The sequence below is a fragment of the Oryx dammah genome, unplaced genomic scaffold (genome assembly GCF_014754425.2).
Source record: "Oryx dammah isolate SB20612 unplaced genomic scaffold, SCBI_Odam_1.1 HiC_scaffold_17, whole genome shotgun sequence".
Taxonomy (NCBI): Eukaryota; Metazoa; Chordata; class Mammalia; order Artiodactyla; family Bovidae; genus Oryx; species Oryx dammah.
In genome coordinates, this window is record NW_024070201.1 from 54806729 (window position 1) to 54820579 (window position 13851).

Sequence of the window (13851 nt, forward strand, 5' to 3'; positions counted from 1 at the left end):
GGCCCAATAATGAAATCCTACACTAGCACTACTCTAATAACTTTTAACTCTTTGAAAGGCTCTATGTTTTAGGCTTCCCATGCTTTTCACAGTTGGGGGGCTGTAAACAATCACATGCATAGTTGTAAAAGTCTGGGGAAACCTGTCAAGCAAGCTAGAATGCTAACAGAGGGGGTTTGATTTGAAATATTCCTCTCATGTCCAGGAGACTTATTAGCTAGAGCCCTAAGTTGATTTTCTCCAGAGAAAGGTGATTGCGGATAGCCCCCTGTTAATGTCAGAGGAGTTGGTGAAAGTCATGAAATAGTAAAACAGACAGATTCTGGTTTTGGGGTAGATGCTTGAGAAAGCCTAGGGATCCCCTTGAGTCCTGAAGCCTCGCTTAACAGTTCTCTTCCACATGACCTTGTCATGGTAGGCTCTCCCGTGGTGGCTCCCAGCACTTAACTAAGGGAGATTGTATGATATTTGAGTAGGATTTCAATATGAGGTTTGTAGGCCTTAGGGAATCCCTCTTCAAAAGGATATTTTCCTTTCTTACTATTATGGAGTCCCAGAAAGCTAAGTGAAAGAAAGTGAAAGTGTTAGTCTCCAGAGACTGGGTCAATTTATAATTCTTTCTTGCATCCCTTTCTAGTTCACATTTTATTTGCACCCTGATAATTATTTGAAACTAATTAAATACATTTTTAAAATAAAGCAGGAAGATAAAATCCATACTGGTAGGTTTATCTGCATTTCACCTATTCAATCATGTCTTATTTCTATAGAACCGCTTTCAAAAATTGTCATTTTTTTTCCCCAAGATTCTCATTTTTCTCAAAGGACAGTGCACATTGGTACCTCTGCTTGTCTTTATTTGAATTCATGCATTTAATAAGTTCTTAGAAGTCTGGAGTTAATTCATGAGCGGATTATAAAATAGCTAACAAGTATTGACCAGAACAATGTAGGCAGAGTTTTTTTAACTTGTTTGTCTTATAATAAATATGATAATTACTGTCATGCTGGAGAAGACTCTTGAGAGTCCCTTGGACAGCAAGATCAAACCAGTCAATCCTAAAGGAAATCAGCCCTGAATATTCATTGGAAGGACTGATGCTGAGGCTGAAGCTCCAATACTTTGGCTACCTGATGCGAAGAACTGACTCATTGGAAAAGATCCTTACGCTGGGGAAAATTGAGGGCAAGAGGAGAAGGGAGCAACTGAGGATAAGATGGCTGAAAGGCATCACTGACTCAATGGGCATGAGTTTGAGCAAACTCAGGGAGATAGTGAAGGCTGGAGAAGGATGGTGTGCTGCATTTCATGGGGTCTCAAATAGTCAGACACAACTCAGCGACTGAACAATATATCTATCTATCTGTATATGTATATACACATATACTAAGAACCTATAAAATAACAAGAAAAAGCCTAACAGCACACTAGAAAAACCATAAAATCGCTTAGTCATTGAAGAGTTATAATTGGCTATGAAATATATGAAAACATGTTTAATCTGTTATACAAAGAATAAAACAATTTTTTAGTTTTCTATTTGTTGGCTTTTATTTTATTCAGAATTAAAACAATGGATACTGTCTAGAGTTGGCCAGGAAATTTCATAAGGAAATGGATTCCATCTTGTACTATTTGTGGAAGTGTGAAAAGATAAAGCTTTCAGGGAGATCAGTTTGGCATTATTTTTCCAAATCGTAAATATTCATGTTCTTCAAGCCAGCAATTGTGCATCTAAGTGTTTCCTCTTAGAAAAACACTCAGTATGTGCAAAAGAAGGCATATGCCAGAATACACACAGCAGAATTCCAGGGCTGAGGAATGCCCTGGGATTAATGTGAGGAAGTGAGGAATGATGGGGACAGGGATGTGCAGGGGCATGGGGTCATTCATTGCTGGGAGCATACAGTTACAGGGACATCCAGTTATGGAGGCAGAGCCCTATCTAGGGACATTCTTTCTTATGGCAGATCAGTCCTCTGTGAGGGGAGGGACTGTTACATGGAGCGCAGGAATATTGTCCCTTGACCTCTGCCTATTGACCAATTTTTGTACTAAACTATGTATGCTACCTCTTTCCAGCCTCTTGACCACCCATTAATGTGGTATGCATGTGTTGAAAGGAGGATAAGGTATAAAAAGAAGGGCTCCAGTTAATAATAGTAATTGGAATGTCAGTTCATTAGGTTTTATTTATTTCACTGCTTTAAAACCAAAACAGATTCATCCAAAGACAATACAAATTGTTGTCCTCGTAACTCCCCAAATGAACTTAAACCTCAGTTTCTTTTTTGCAGGCCCTTTAACAAATAGTGAAAGCTCAAAACTGGAAGAGGAACTATTTCTCATAACTGTTTGACAAAAATCTCAAAACACTTCCCTTGAAAATATAGAAACAGAATTTACTTAGTTCTAATCCCCAGGTGGTACTCTCCAATAGTGTTTTTCTGAAACAGCCATCATGAGAATTAAAATTATTTGTTGATTTCTTCTGATAATTTCTTATTGTTAAAACTTGCCATTTTGAATTTGCAGGTATGAATATAAGCAAGAGTGAGATAACAAAAGAAACTTCATTAAAACCATCTCGGAGATCCTTGCCTTGCCTGGCCCAGAGCTATGCTTACTCAAAGAGCCTGAGCCAGTCTACCTCACTCTTCCAGTCAATTGAGAGTGAATCTCAGGATCCCACTTCTGTAACCTCAATCTCCGCTGACAAAGCAGAGCAAGGTAAGCTCTACTTTCTTGCTTAACTTATAAACAGTAGTGTTCCAACCTTCTGTCTCTTTCTCCCTCCCTCTTGCCCTCTCTTCCTTTCTTCCACTTAGTATTTAGTTTTCAGAAAGGAGACTGGCATAGGAAGGGGAACAGTTGCCTCTGCCAGTCTGACAAAAGGCCATTCCTTGGCCAGATGTGTGTTCATCCCTTTATGTCCCTAAAAGTAGCCAATACCATGCAGATATGGACCTACTTTCTGTTGGCAGGAGACAGACCAGCCACCCAAATCACTGGCTCATTAGCATTCCTAGTGAGAATTTATTACCAATAATTAAATATTCCAGCAATAATAAACTTGGTTTCCTTAAAACAAAAGACCCAAAACTGTAAATAATACTGACTGTAAAGCAATAAAGATTTGGTTGCATGAAGATGTGATTAGACAATTGTTGGCAACCAAAACTACACACAAGTGCCCATTTGAGATGCTGTTATACCTTTAGAAAACTCCTTTTCAAAAGAGTTAGGAGTCAAAATACAACAGGCTCCTTGTCGTTCAATGGATGGGTGTTTCCCCCCACCCTCATCCATCTCTAAAAGCTTTTATGTTATGAAAACTCATTTCCTTATGATTCCTGAAGCTTGTTTCCTCCTCTAGATAAATTGAAAATTCTGATATTCTCTTTTCAATAGTATTGGGAAAGTGCTGCCTATTTCAAATAGTCAGCTTACATCCATGGCCAGTAAGGAAAGTGGCTAATTGTTCAAGAGAATCAAAGTGCTAAATGTAAGATAGGTGTCTTTCTCATTTCAACTTATTAACTTAAAAACATTTCTTCACGTTTGGCAGTCATTTGGATATTAGTCACCATGGTTATTTTTCTAATCATTGTTATGTGTTTAGTCCCCAAAACTACAAAGTCTTTTTGCTGTTGTTCCAGTTAACACTGAGGAAGAGAAAAAAGATTCTGTGCTCAAATGTTCTTTCACCGACCTCAGTGATTTTTGCTTGGGTGAGTTGATTTTTGATATTTTCTTCCTCCTTTCTCCAACTCCAAAAGCAAACTGTCTTCAAATTTAACACATTATTTTTTAAGAAAAAATGTCATATTTAGTCTTTAACATTTCATGGATGAGAATAAAAGGTTAAAGTATTGTTAAGGTATGTCATATATAGTTTGAAAATCAAACACAGAAAGTTTTAAATGAACAACAATCCTATAACTGAAAAAAGAAAAAAAATTCTGCTGTTAGTCTTTTGGAAATTTCCTTCATTTCTCTATGAATAAATAAATTTTTACTACTATGTATAGATTTATCAAATTTCAGTATTATCTGTTGATCTCTTGTGCTAGATGAAGGCTTATTAGTCCATTTGTATGGCCTTTCATTCTTTTCAGTTACATTGCCATTTAAAATTTTAAATCGCTTCAGATTAAATTTGTAACTTTAAATAGTATATATTAAAAATTTTGTTTTTGAGGCTAATTACTTTACAATATTGTATTGGTTTTGCCATACATCAACGTGAATCTGCCACGGGTGTACACGTGTTCCCCATCCTGAACCCCCCTCCCTCCTCCCTCCCCACACCATCCCTCTGGGTCATCCCAGTGCACCAGCCCCAAGCATCCTGTATCCTGCATCGAACCTGGACTGGCGATTCGTTTCTTATATGACATTATACATGTTTCAGAGAATGCAGTATCACTTCTTTTTCTACAATTCCAAGTTATGCCGTCTACGCTACTCTTGAATACTCTTAGAGTCAAGGTCAAATAAACTCTCCTTTCCCACCCTCTATCAAATACTCAAAGTCATGTTACATTATGTTTATTTTGTTGCTTATATAATGTCACAGACTTTTGTTAGTTTTATTTTCCTAGATCATCTAAATTTTTTCTCAGGAAAACAAAAATATTCCTTTTTCTAAATACTTCCATTATACTTCAGCTTCTTGTTTTTATATCCTTTATCTCATTCTTCCTTAAGAAATTCTTAAGTGGTGTCCATTGACTTTCATGGAATTACTGCATTAATTCCATTTTCTAATTTCCCCACATATTCTTCTTTCTTGGTTTTCATTCTCATTTTTCTTTTCAGAATGTATCCTTAAATAACTACCTGTGAATATTGATGTGAGATGCAATCTTTTAAAGTTATTCTATATCTGAGATGACTTCTGTTAGTTCTTACATTTGATTGATATGTCTTTGTTTATAAAATTCTGCATTAAAAATAATTTCCTATGAACCTTGGTGATTAATTCAATGTCATCTAACATTTGTTATTACTGTTATAAATTCCTTTGTAGTTGATTTTTCTTCTCTGTGTACCTTTCGATTATATTTACTTTTTTTGTTATAAAATTATACAACATTATATTTATATATTTGTGTATGTGTTTTAGTTCATCCTGCTCTAGAGATCATTTGTCCTTTATATTTGTCTTATGCCTCCTTTCCACTTCTGTGATACTTTATCTACAATTTATGCACTTTCATTTTCCTTCTTTTTCCTCTTTCGGGAAATCCAGTTAAAAGCCTGACATTTTCTCTCATCTCATGGTTTTGATTTCTGCCTCAGCTCAGGAAGATTCCTGGAATTTTTCCTCAAATCTCTTTTCATTTATGTGTGTTGGGGGGTGGGGGCAGGGCGGGGGATACAACAGTATATGCATACTTAGTTTCCAAGACTGTTTTTTGTTTTCAGAATGTAACTTTTCAGAGTATCCTATTCTATTTCATAAATACAGCATCTCTGATCTCTAACAACACTTGGCTATTGTCCTAAGCTTTCCTTTGTGTTGTAAATTTTAGCCTGTTTTCCCAGGGATCATTTTTAGCTGTAGAATTTTCTCAAATTTCTAGTGGTTTTTGGTCCTCTGTTTACATGTAGGAAAGACTGACTCAAAGCTGGATACAAGGACAAGTCTTAGAAACAGAAAGCATCTATGCTACAGTGAGTGGTGAAGGAACTGTTACTTAGATGGTCCACCCATGTCAGATTGAGGACTGTACTCTAAAGTGCCAGTGCCTGCATTATTCTCTTATGCTGTGAATTTCTGTAGAGAAATGGTTTCTGTTTGCCTGTTCTATTGTTTTGTTTTTTATTGCCTGTTTCAGTTCTCATCATGCTTTCACCCTCAATTTTCATTCTTTCCCTCTGTTTATCTTCCATCTTTGAGTCCAGACATCTCCAGGATTTGTCTAAGGAGAGACACTCTCTCTTCTTACCTCTGAACATATTCTAGGCTAAGCTGCTCCATTAGTTAACACTTCCATCAGAATTTTGCCTTCTAGAACACTCTGGTAGATTTTTACTTTTTAACGGTTATCTGAAGTCTCCAGAGGAAGGGGCAACAAACATACCTGAAAGCTCATCCAGCCACCTTGAACTCTGCTTCTTCACACTATCAACAAGTTAAGGATAAATGATTCTTTGATGAGATATTTTATCATACAGAACGGAGGGGGAAATCTGTGGACTACTTACTGTAGAGACTCAGTACCCAGTTTTACATCTAAAAATTTATCCCAAGAAAAATAATATTAGAAATTAAAAACATTTTTTCTTACAGCTTTTCTTTATAGTCATTATCAAATTTAAAAACAGAAGCAAATTATACTACCTCACACCAGTCAGAATAGCCATCATGCAAAACTCTACAAATATTGGAGACGGTATGGAAAAGAAGGAAGCCTCCTACACTGTTGGCAGGAATGTAAGTTGGTACAGTCACTATGGAAAACGGTATGGAGGTTCCTCAGAAAACTAAAAATAGAATTACCATCTGATCCAGCAATCCTACTCCTGGGCATGTATCAGGACAAAGAGAAAGTGTTAGTCTCTCAAGTCATGTCTGACTCTGTGATCCCATGGACTGTAAGCCACCAGGCTCCTCTGTGCCTGGAATTCTCCAGGCAAGAATTCTGGAGTGGGTAGCCATAAATATAATTCAAAAAGATACATGCCCCTCTGTGTTCATAGCAGCACTATTCACAATAGCCGAGACATGGAAACAACCTAAATGTCCATTGACAGATTAATAGATAAAGAAGATATGGTACATAGATAAAATGAAACACAACTCAGCCATAAAAAGAACAAATCAGTGCATTTGCAGATGACATCTAATAACATAGATGCTATTAGAATTATGATATTTAGTGAAGTCAAGTCAGAAAGAGAAGAGATACCATATGATATCATTTATCTGTGCAATCTAACATCAGGTGCAGATGAACCTATCTGTGAAACAGAAACAGACTCACAGACCTAGGGAACAGACCTGTGTTTACCAAAGGGGAGGGGAATGGGTAGGAATGGGCTGGGAGTTTGTGGTTAGTAGATGTGAACTATAACATACAGGATAGATAAGCAACGAGGTCCTGCTGTATAGCACAGGGAACCATATTCAAGACCTCGGGATAAACTATAATGGGAAAGCATATAAAAAGAATGTATGTGTATAACTGAGTCCTTCGCTGTAAAGCAGAAATTAATACAACATTTTAAATCAACTATACTTCAGGAAAAAAGCCCCCAAAACTTAAAAATTTATTTTAAAAATTAAGCAATAAAACAAAAAAAATTCATAAAAATGGAAGCAAATTGAATATTTTAGTAATGGGAGAGTACATAAATTGTGAAATATCTACATGCTAGAATATCACATGCTTATTAATATGCTATATTATGGAACGTTTAGAAATTTGTTGCTAAGAGGGGAAAACAGCTTAATGTAAATGCTACTGCTGCTGCTAAGACGGTTCAGTCATGTCTGACTCTGTGCGACACCATAGACGGCAGCCCATCAGGCTCCCCCATCCCTGGGATTCTCCAGGCAAGAACAATGGAGTGGGTTGCCATTTCCTCCTCCAATGCGTGAAAGTGAAAATTGAAAGTGAAGTTGCTCAGTTGTGTCTGACTCTTTGTGACCCCATGGACTGTAGCCTACCAGGCTCCTCCATCCATGGGATTTTCCAGGCAAGAGTACTGGAGTGGGTTGCCATTTCCTTCTCCAAATGTAAATGCAGAGTGCCTCTTATTTCAGTTAAAAATATATTGCAAAATAACTAGAAAGAAATATACCATTATGCTAGCTGATAATGAATATCATCTCCACAAGTGGTTATTTGGGATTGTTATATATCTTCTCGCTGTCTGTATTTTCTTTTTTCTCTAAGCAAGATATATACAAATGTTATATAATAAGAATATGTAAAGAAAAATATTGACATCAAAACTTTTTATAAGTTGAGAAAAATGTTCATATTTCAGTCAAAATAGCACACAATTCTATGCATAGTTTTCAAAACTGATATTTGGAACTGGTTGTAACATTTGGAATAACGGTGGTACTGAAAGATTTTATCCTGATCCTCTATTAGTAGACAGTATAATTTTTATTTATTTTTTCTATAACAGAGACAATTATACTCAATATACTCATTTGCCTTTTGCAGTTACAATGCAAGTTTGCTTCATTTGAATGAGATTTATATTCGGATTCATACTTGTTGGACTTGCCTACGAGTGATTCCTTGAAACAAGGGCCGTTCCTTTTCATAAATTGAATAGAAATAAAATGAAGTCAGAGTTTTATCAAAGAGTGATACCCCAACACTTGTGTCTGCCCCAACAAGTATTTTATAACCTCACACTGAATTTATTTGTAATCTGTGGAAGTTGAGCCCTGAATTTTCAGTAGTGCACACACAGGTGGCCTGGCTGCATTGCCTACATCAGGCATTCTCAAGTCACCTAGAGCTTTTAAAACTTCCTGGGACCCACTTCCAGAGAGTCAGTTTTAATTGATCTAAGGATAGAAATCAGGATCCATACTTTTAACTGTTCCCCAGATAAATATTAAGTATAGCCAGAATTAAGAATGTCTAGCCTAAAACATGTATATTGATCTCTCTCTGAAGACTTCGCTGAGACACTTTTTCATGATTTGTTTAAAGGATGAGCTGTGTTATTTATAATAGGACTCTGAATGATTGTGAATTAGTCGTGTGTTTTTTAAGTAATACCTCTTTGTGTGTGTGTGGCTTAGACACAATGTTGGCTTATTAAGTTTCCTAATTAAAGGAAGACAGCCACCAGCAGGTTCATTTCACATACAACATCGAGAAGAGCATTTCCTCAGAACAGATATGCTCAATCAGGGTGCAAAGGTCTTTCCCATAAAAAGTAATTAATCCTGAAAGAGGTTACTTGTGTTAGTTGTTTTCTGATAAGAAACCAAAAATAAACAAAAATCTTGTTCAAAATATCCATGCAGGTGTTACAGTTTGCACAGAACCCTTCATTAATAATTCTCCCAAGTTACTACTTGGAGAAGGCAATGGCACCCCACTCCAGTACTCTTGCCTGGAAATTCCCATGGACGGAGGAGCCTGGTAGGCTACAGTCCATGGGGTTGCGAAGAATCAGATACGACTGAGTGACTTCACTTTCACTTTTCACTTTCATGCATTGGAGAAGGAAATGGCAACCCACTCCAGTGTTCTTGCCTGGAGAATCCCAGGGATGGGGGAGCCTGGTGGGCTGCCATCTATGGGGTCGCACAGAGTCGGACACGACTGAAGCGACTTAGTAGCAAGTTACTACTAGTAGCCTAACAATGACTCCAGTCATGTAAACCTTTCTATTCAATTCCAGGAATCTTATTTTTGACAGTTTGCCAATCCAAATATTAACATTTCCTCTAATGCATAATGTAATTAGATGCCCAGACTCCTTTCCCCCCACCTCATCATTCAAGTATCTCAGTCATTTGACACATTTGACTGGTGTTTATATCTCTCCAGGAATTTGTAACTCATACCCAGTATTTTTGCATCTCCCAGCATCAGCCTATCATTCATTCAGTTTAGAGAAACATCAGAGGTTCTAAGGGGTTAAGACAGCACACAGGAGGTACATGCTCACTTCTATCATGAAGCCAAGAATGAAGCTCCAGCTGACTGTTGTATCACCAGGCATTCTGGGGACCTATCTAGATATAAAACCTGGCTGTGAAATGCTCTTTCAAAGTTGGATGAATATCTGTAGCTGGTATGCCTTTGTCATGTTTGAGAAGAGGTCAAGTAAAACAATGTCAAGTATGGAAAAACTGTAACTTCATGAATCATGAGTATTTAATAATACATGATGTCTTTTAAATTCAGTGAAGTTACATTTTCTAATTTTGCATTTAGAATGCAGATTACTAGCTTCTAACATTGAGTTGGTTAATGCATTGGAGTTTCCAAGTACTAATAGGTTCTACTACAATTTTTGGAACCCGACTGATGTTTCTAATTAATGGCTTTTCATTTTTTTAGAGTAAACTACTTTGAACTGCCCCATAAAAATGTTGAGGCTATGGCAGTTACGTGGATGTGGTCAGTGTTTCACTGAAAACATATTTCTCTCTGTTCAAAATAAGCTTTTCAGTTCAGTTCAGTTCAGTCACTCAGTCGTGTGTGACTCCTTGCGGCCCCATGGACTGTGGCATGCCAGGCCTCCTTGTCTATCACCAACTCCAGGAGTTTACTCAAACTTACATCCACTAAGTCAGTGATGCCATCCAACCATCTCATCCTCTGTCGTCCCCTTCTCCTTTTGCCTTCAATATTTCCCAGTATCAGGGTATTTTCTAATGAGTCAGTTCTTCCCATCAGGTGGCCAAAGTATTGGAGTTTCAGCTTCAGTATCAGTCCTTCCAATGAATATTCAGGACTAATTTCTTTAGGATGGACGGGTTGGATCTCCTTGCAGTCCAAGGGACTCTCAAGAGTCTTCTCCAAAACCACAGTTCAAAAGCATCAATTCTTCAGCACTCAGCTTTCTATACAGTCCAACTCTCACATCCATATATGACTACTGGAAAAACCAAAGCTTTGACTAGACAGACCTTTGTTGGCAAAGTAATGCCTCTGCTTTTTAATATGCTGTTTAGGTTGGTCATAACTTTTCTTCCAAGGAGCAAGCATCTTAATTTCATGGCTGCAGTCACCATCTGCAGTGATTTTGGAGTCCCCCCACAAAAAGTCTGTCACTGTTTCCATTGTTTCCCCGTCTATTTTCCATGAAGTGATGGGACCAGATGCCGTGATCTTAGTTTTCTGAATGTTGAGTTTTAAGTCAATTTTTTCTCTCTCCTCTTTCACTTTTAGTGGTTGACTTTATTTTTCTGGGCTCCAAAATCACTTCAGATGGTTATTGCAGCCATGAAATTAAAAGACGCTTACTCTTTGGAAGGAAAGTTATGACCAACCTAGACAGCATATTAAAAAGCAGAGACATTATTTTGCCAACAAAGGTCTGTCTAGTCAAGGCTATGGCTTTTCCAGTGATCATGTATGGATGTCAGAGTTGGACTATAAAGAAAACTGAGCGCCAAAGAATTGATGCTTTTGAGCTGTGGTGTCGGATGAGACTCTTGAGAGTCCCTTGGACTGCAAGGAGATCCAACCAGTCCATCCTAAAAGAGATTTGTGCTGGATGTTCATTGGAAGGACTGATTTTCAAGCTGAAACTCCAATGCTTTGCCCAATGTGAAGAGCTGACTCATTTGAAAAGACCCTGATGCTGGGAAAGATTGAGGGCAGGAGGGGAAGGGGACGATAGAGGATGGGATGGTTGGATGGCATCACCAACTCGATGGACATGGGTTTGGGTGGACTCTGGGAGTTGGTGATGGACAGAGAAGCCTGGTGTGCTGTGGTTCAGGGGGTCGCAAAGAGTCGGACATGACTGAGCAACTGAACTGAACTGAACTGACTTTCACTTTCATCAAAAGGCTCTTTAGTTCTTCGCTTTCTGTCATAAGGGTGGTGTCATCTGCATATCTGAGGTGATTGATATTTGTCCCGGCAATCTTGATTCCAGCTTGTGTTTCTTCCAGCCCAGCATTTCGCATGATATATTCTGCATATAAGTTAAATAAGCAAGGTGACAATATACAGCCTTGACGTACTCCTTTTCCTATTTGGAACCATGTCCAATTTTAACTGTTGCTTCCTGACCTGCATACAGATTTTTCAAGAGGCAGGTCAGGTGGTCTGGTATTCACATCTCTTGAAGAATTTTCCACAGTTAGTTGTGATCCACACAGTCAAAGGCTTTGGCACAGTCAATAAAGCAGAAGTAGATGTTTTTCCAGAACTCTCTTGCTTTTTCAATAATCCAGGGGATGTTGGCAATTTGATCTCTAGTTCCTCGGCTTTTTCTAAAACCAGCTTGAATATCTGGCAGTTCATGGTTCATGTACTGTTGAAGCTTGGCTTGGAGAATTTTGAGCATTACTCTACTAGTGTGTGAGATGAGTGCAATCGTGTGGCAGTTTGAGCATTCTTTGGCATTGCCTTTCTTTGGGTTTGGAATGAAAACTGACCTTTTCCAGTCCTTCAGCCACTGTTGAGTTTTCCAAATTTGCTGGCATATTGAGTGCAGCACTTTCACAGCATCATCTTTTAGTATTTGAAATAATTCACCTGGAATTCCATCATCTCCACTAGCTTTGTTCTTAGTGATGCTTCCTAAGGCCCACTTGACTTCACATTCCAGGATGTCTGGCTCTAAGTGAGTGATCACACCTTTGTGGTTATCTGGATCATGAAGATCTTTTTTTGTATAGTTTTTCTGTGTATTCTTGCCACCTCTTCTTAATATCTTCTGCTTCTGTTAGGTCCATACCATTTCTGTCCTGTATTGTGCCCATCTTTGCATGAAATATTCCCTTGGTATCTCTAATTTTCTTGAAGAGATCTCTAGTCTTTCCCATTGTATTGTTTTCCTCTATTTCTTTTCATTGATCACTGAGGAAGGCTTTCTTATCTCTCTTTGCTGTTCTTGGAACTCTGCATTCAAATTGGTATATCTTTCTTTTTCTCCTTTGTCTTTTGCTTTTCTTCTTTTCACAGCTATTTGTAAGGCCTCCTCAGACAAGCATTTTGCCTTTTTGCATTTCTTTTTCTTGGGGATGGTCTTGATCCCTGCCTCTTGTACATTGTCACGAATCTCCATCCATAGTTTTTCAGGCACTCTATCAGATTTAATCCCTTGAGTCTATTTCTCACTTTCACTGTATAATCATAGATTTGATTTAGGTCATAACTGAATGGTCTAGTAGTTTTCCCTACTTTCTTCAATTTCAGTCTAACTTTGGCAATAAGGAGTTCATGATCTGAGCCACAGTCAGCTCCCCATCTTGTTTTTGCTGACTGTATAAAGCTTCTCCATCTTTGGCTGCAAAAAAATGTAATCAGTCTGATTTCAGTGTCGACCATCTGGTGATGTCAATGTGTCATGTCTTCTCTTGTGTTGTTGGAAGATAGTGTTTGCTATGACCAGTGTGTTCTCTTGGCAAAACTCTATTAGACTTTGTCTTGCTTCCTTCTGTACCCCAAAGCCAAATGGAATATTCATGATTCTATTGATTCAGAACTGCAGATTTTTGCTAATGTTGGCTGAGAGAGTTCGTAGTAGATTATCAGTGAAATACTATTTTCCCAGCCAGACATTGGTCAGACATTTATTCTTGTATCTACTGGTTGTGCAACTGTGGCATATTATTAACCTCTCTGAGCCTCAGTGATCTGATTTGTAAATTGGGATTAAAGATCCCTGCTTTTACAATATTGTTGAATTAAATGAAGAGGCAGCTCCATCACAGTCTCTAAGACATCATCATAGAAATTCAATGAGTGTTTTTATTTAGTTACTCACTCAACTTATCTTTCACACTGAATTTTTCTGGGCTCTTAAATATCTTCACTAACCATCTCTTTCTGTTACCACCAAAATGTGACCCTGATGGCATACTGGAATAACAGTAATTTACTGAATTCACATGCACACCTCCCTGCCTATGTTATCTTATTTAATTTTCTTAACAGTCCTTTGGGTTGGTGTTATTATCATCTTATTTTTACAGATGAGGAAACTGACTCACCAAGAGGCAAGTTAACTTACAAAAATCATCTAACTAGCAAATAGAGAACAGAGGTTTCAACCCAGGAAACCTTCATCTCTCACCTTCTCTCTTAATCAGCACAATGGTAACAGAGGCATTTAAGATGAAAAGTGGTTAGTGAAACCCAGGGAACACCAGCTCTGCAAGATGTTAAGTATCAGGC

General features: G+C 37.9%; 1 protein-coding gene across 1 annotated transcript in view; it reads left to right on the plus strand.

The window, feature by feature from the left end:
• The first annotated feature begins 2538 nt into the window (after positions 1-2538).
• The window catches only part of ANO3 (anoctamin 3), a 231181-nt gene continuing 219868 nt past the window's right edge, over positions 2539-13851 (plus strand). Inside the window, exons 1-2 of the mRNA XM_040258914.1 lie at positions 2539-2731; positions 3661-3732. Of these exons, the coding sequence (XP_040114848.1) occupies positions 2539-2731; positions 3661-3732 (265 nt within the window). The remainder of the gene's footprint in view (positions 2732-3660; positions 3733-13851) is intronic.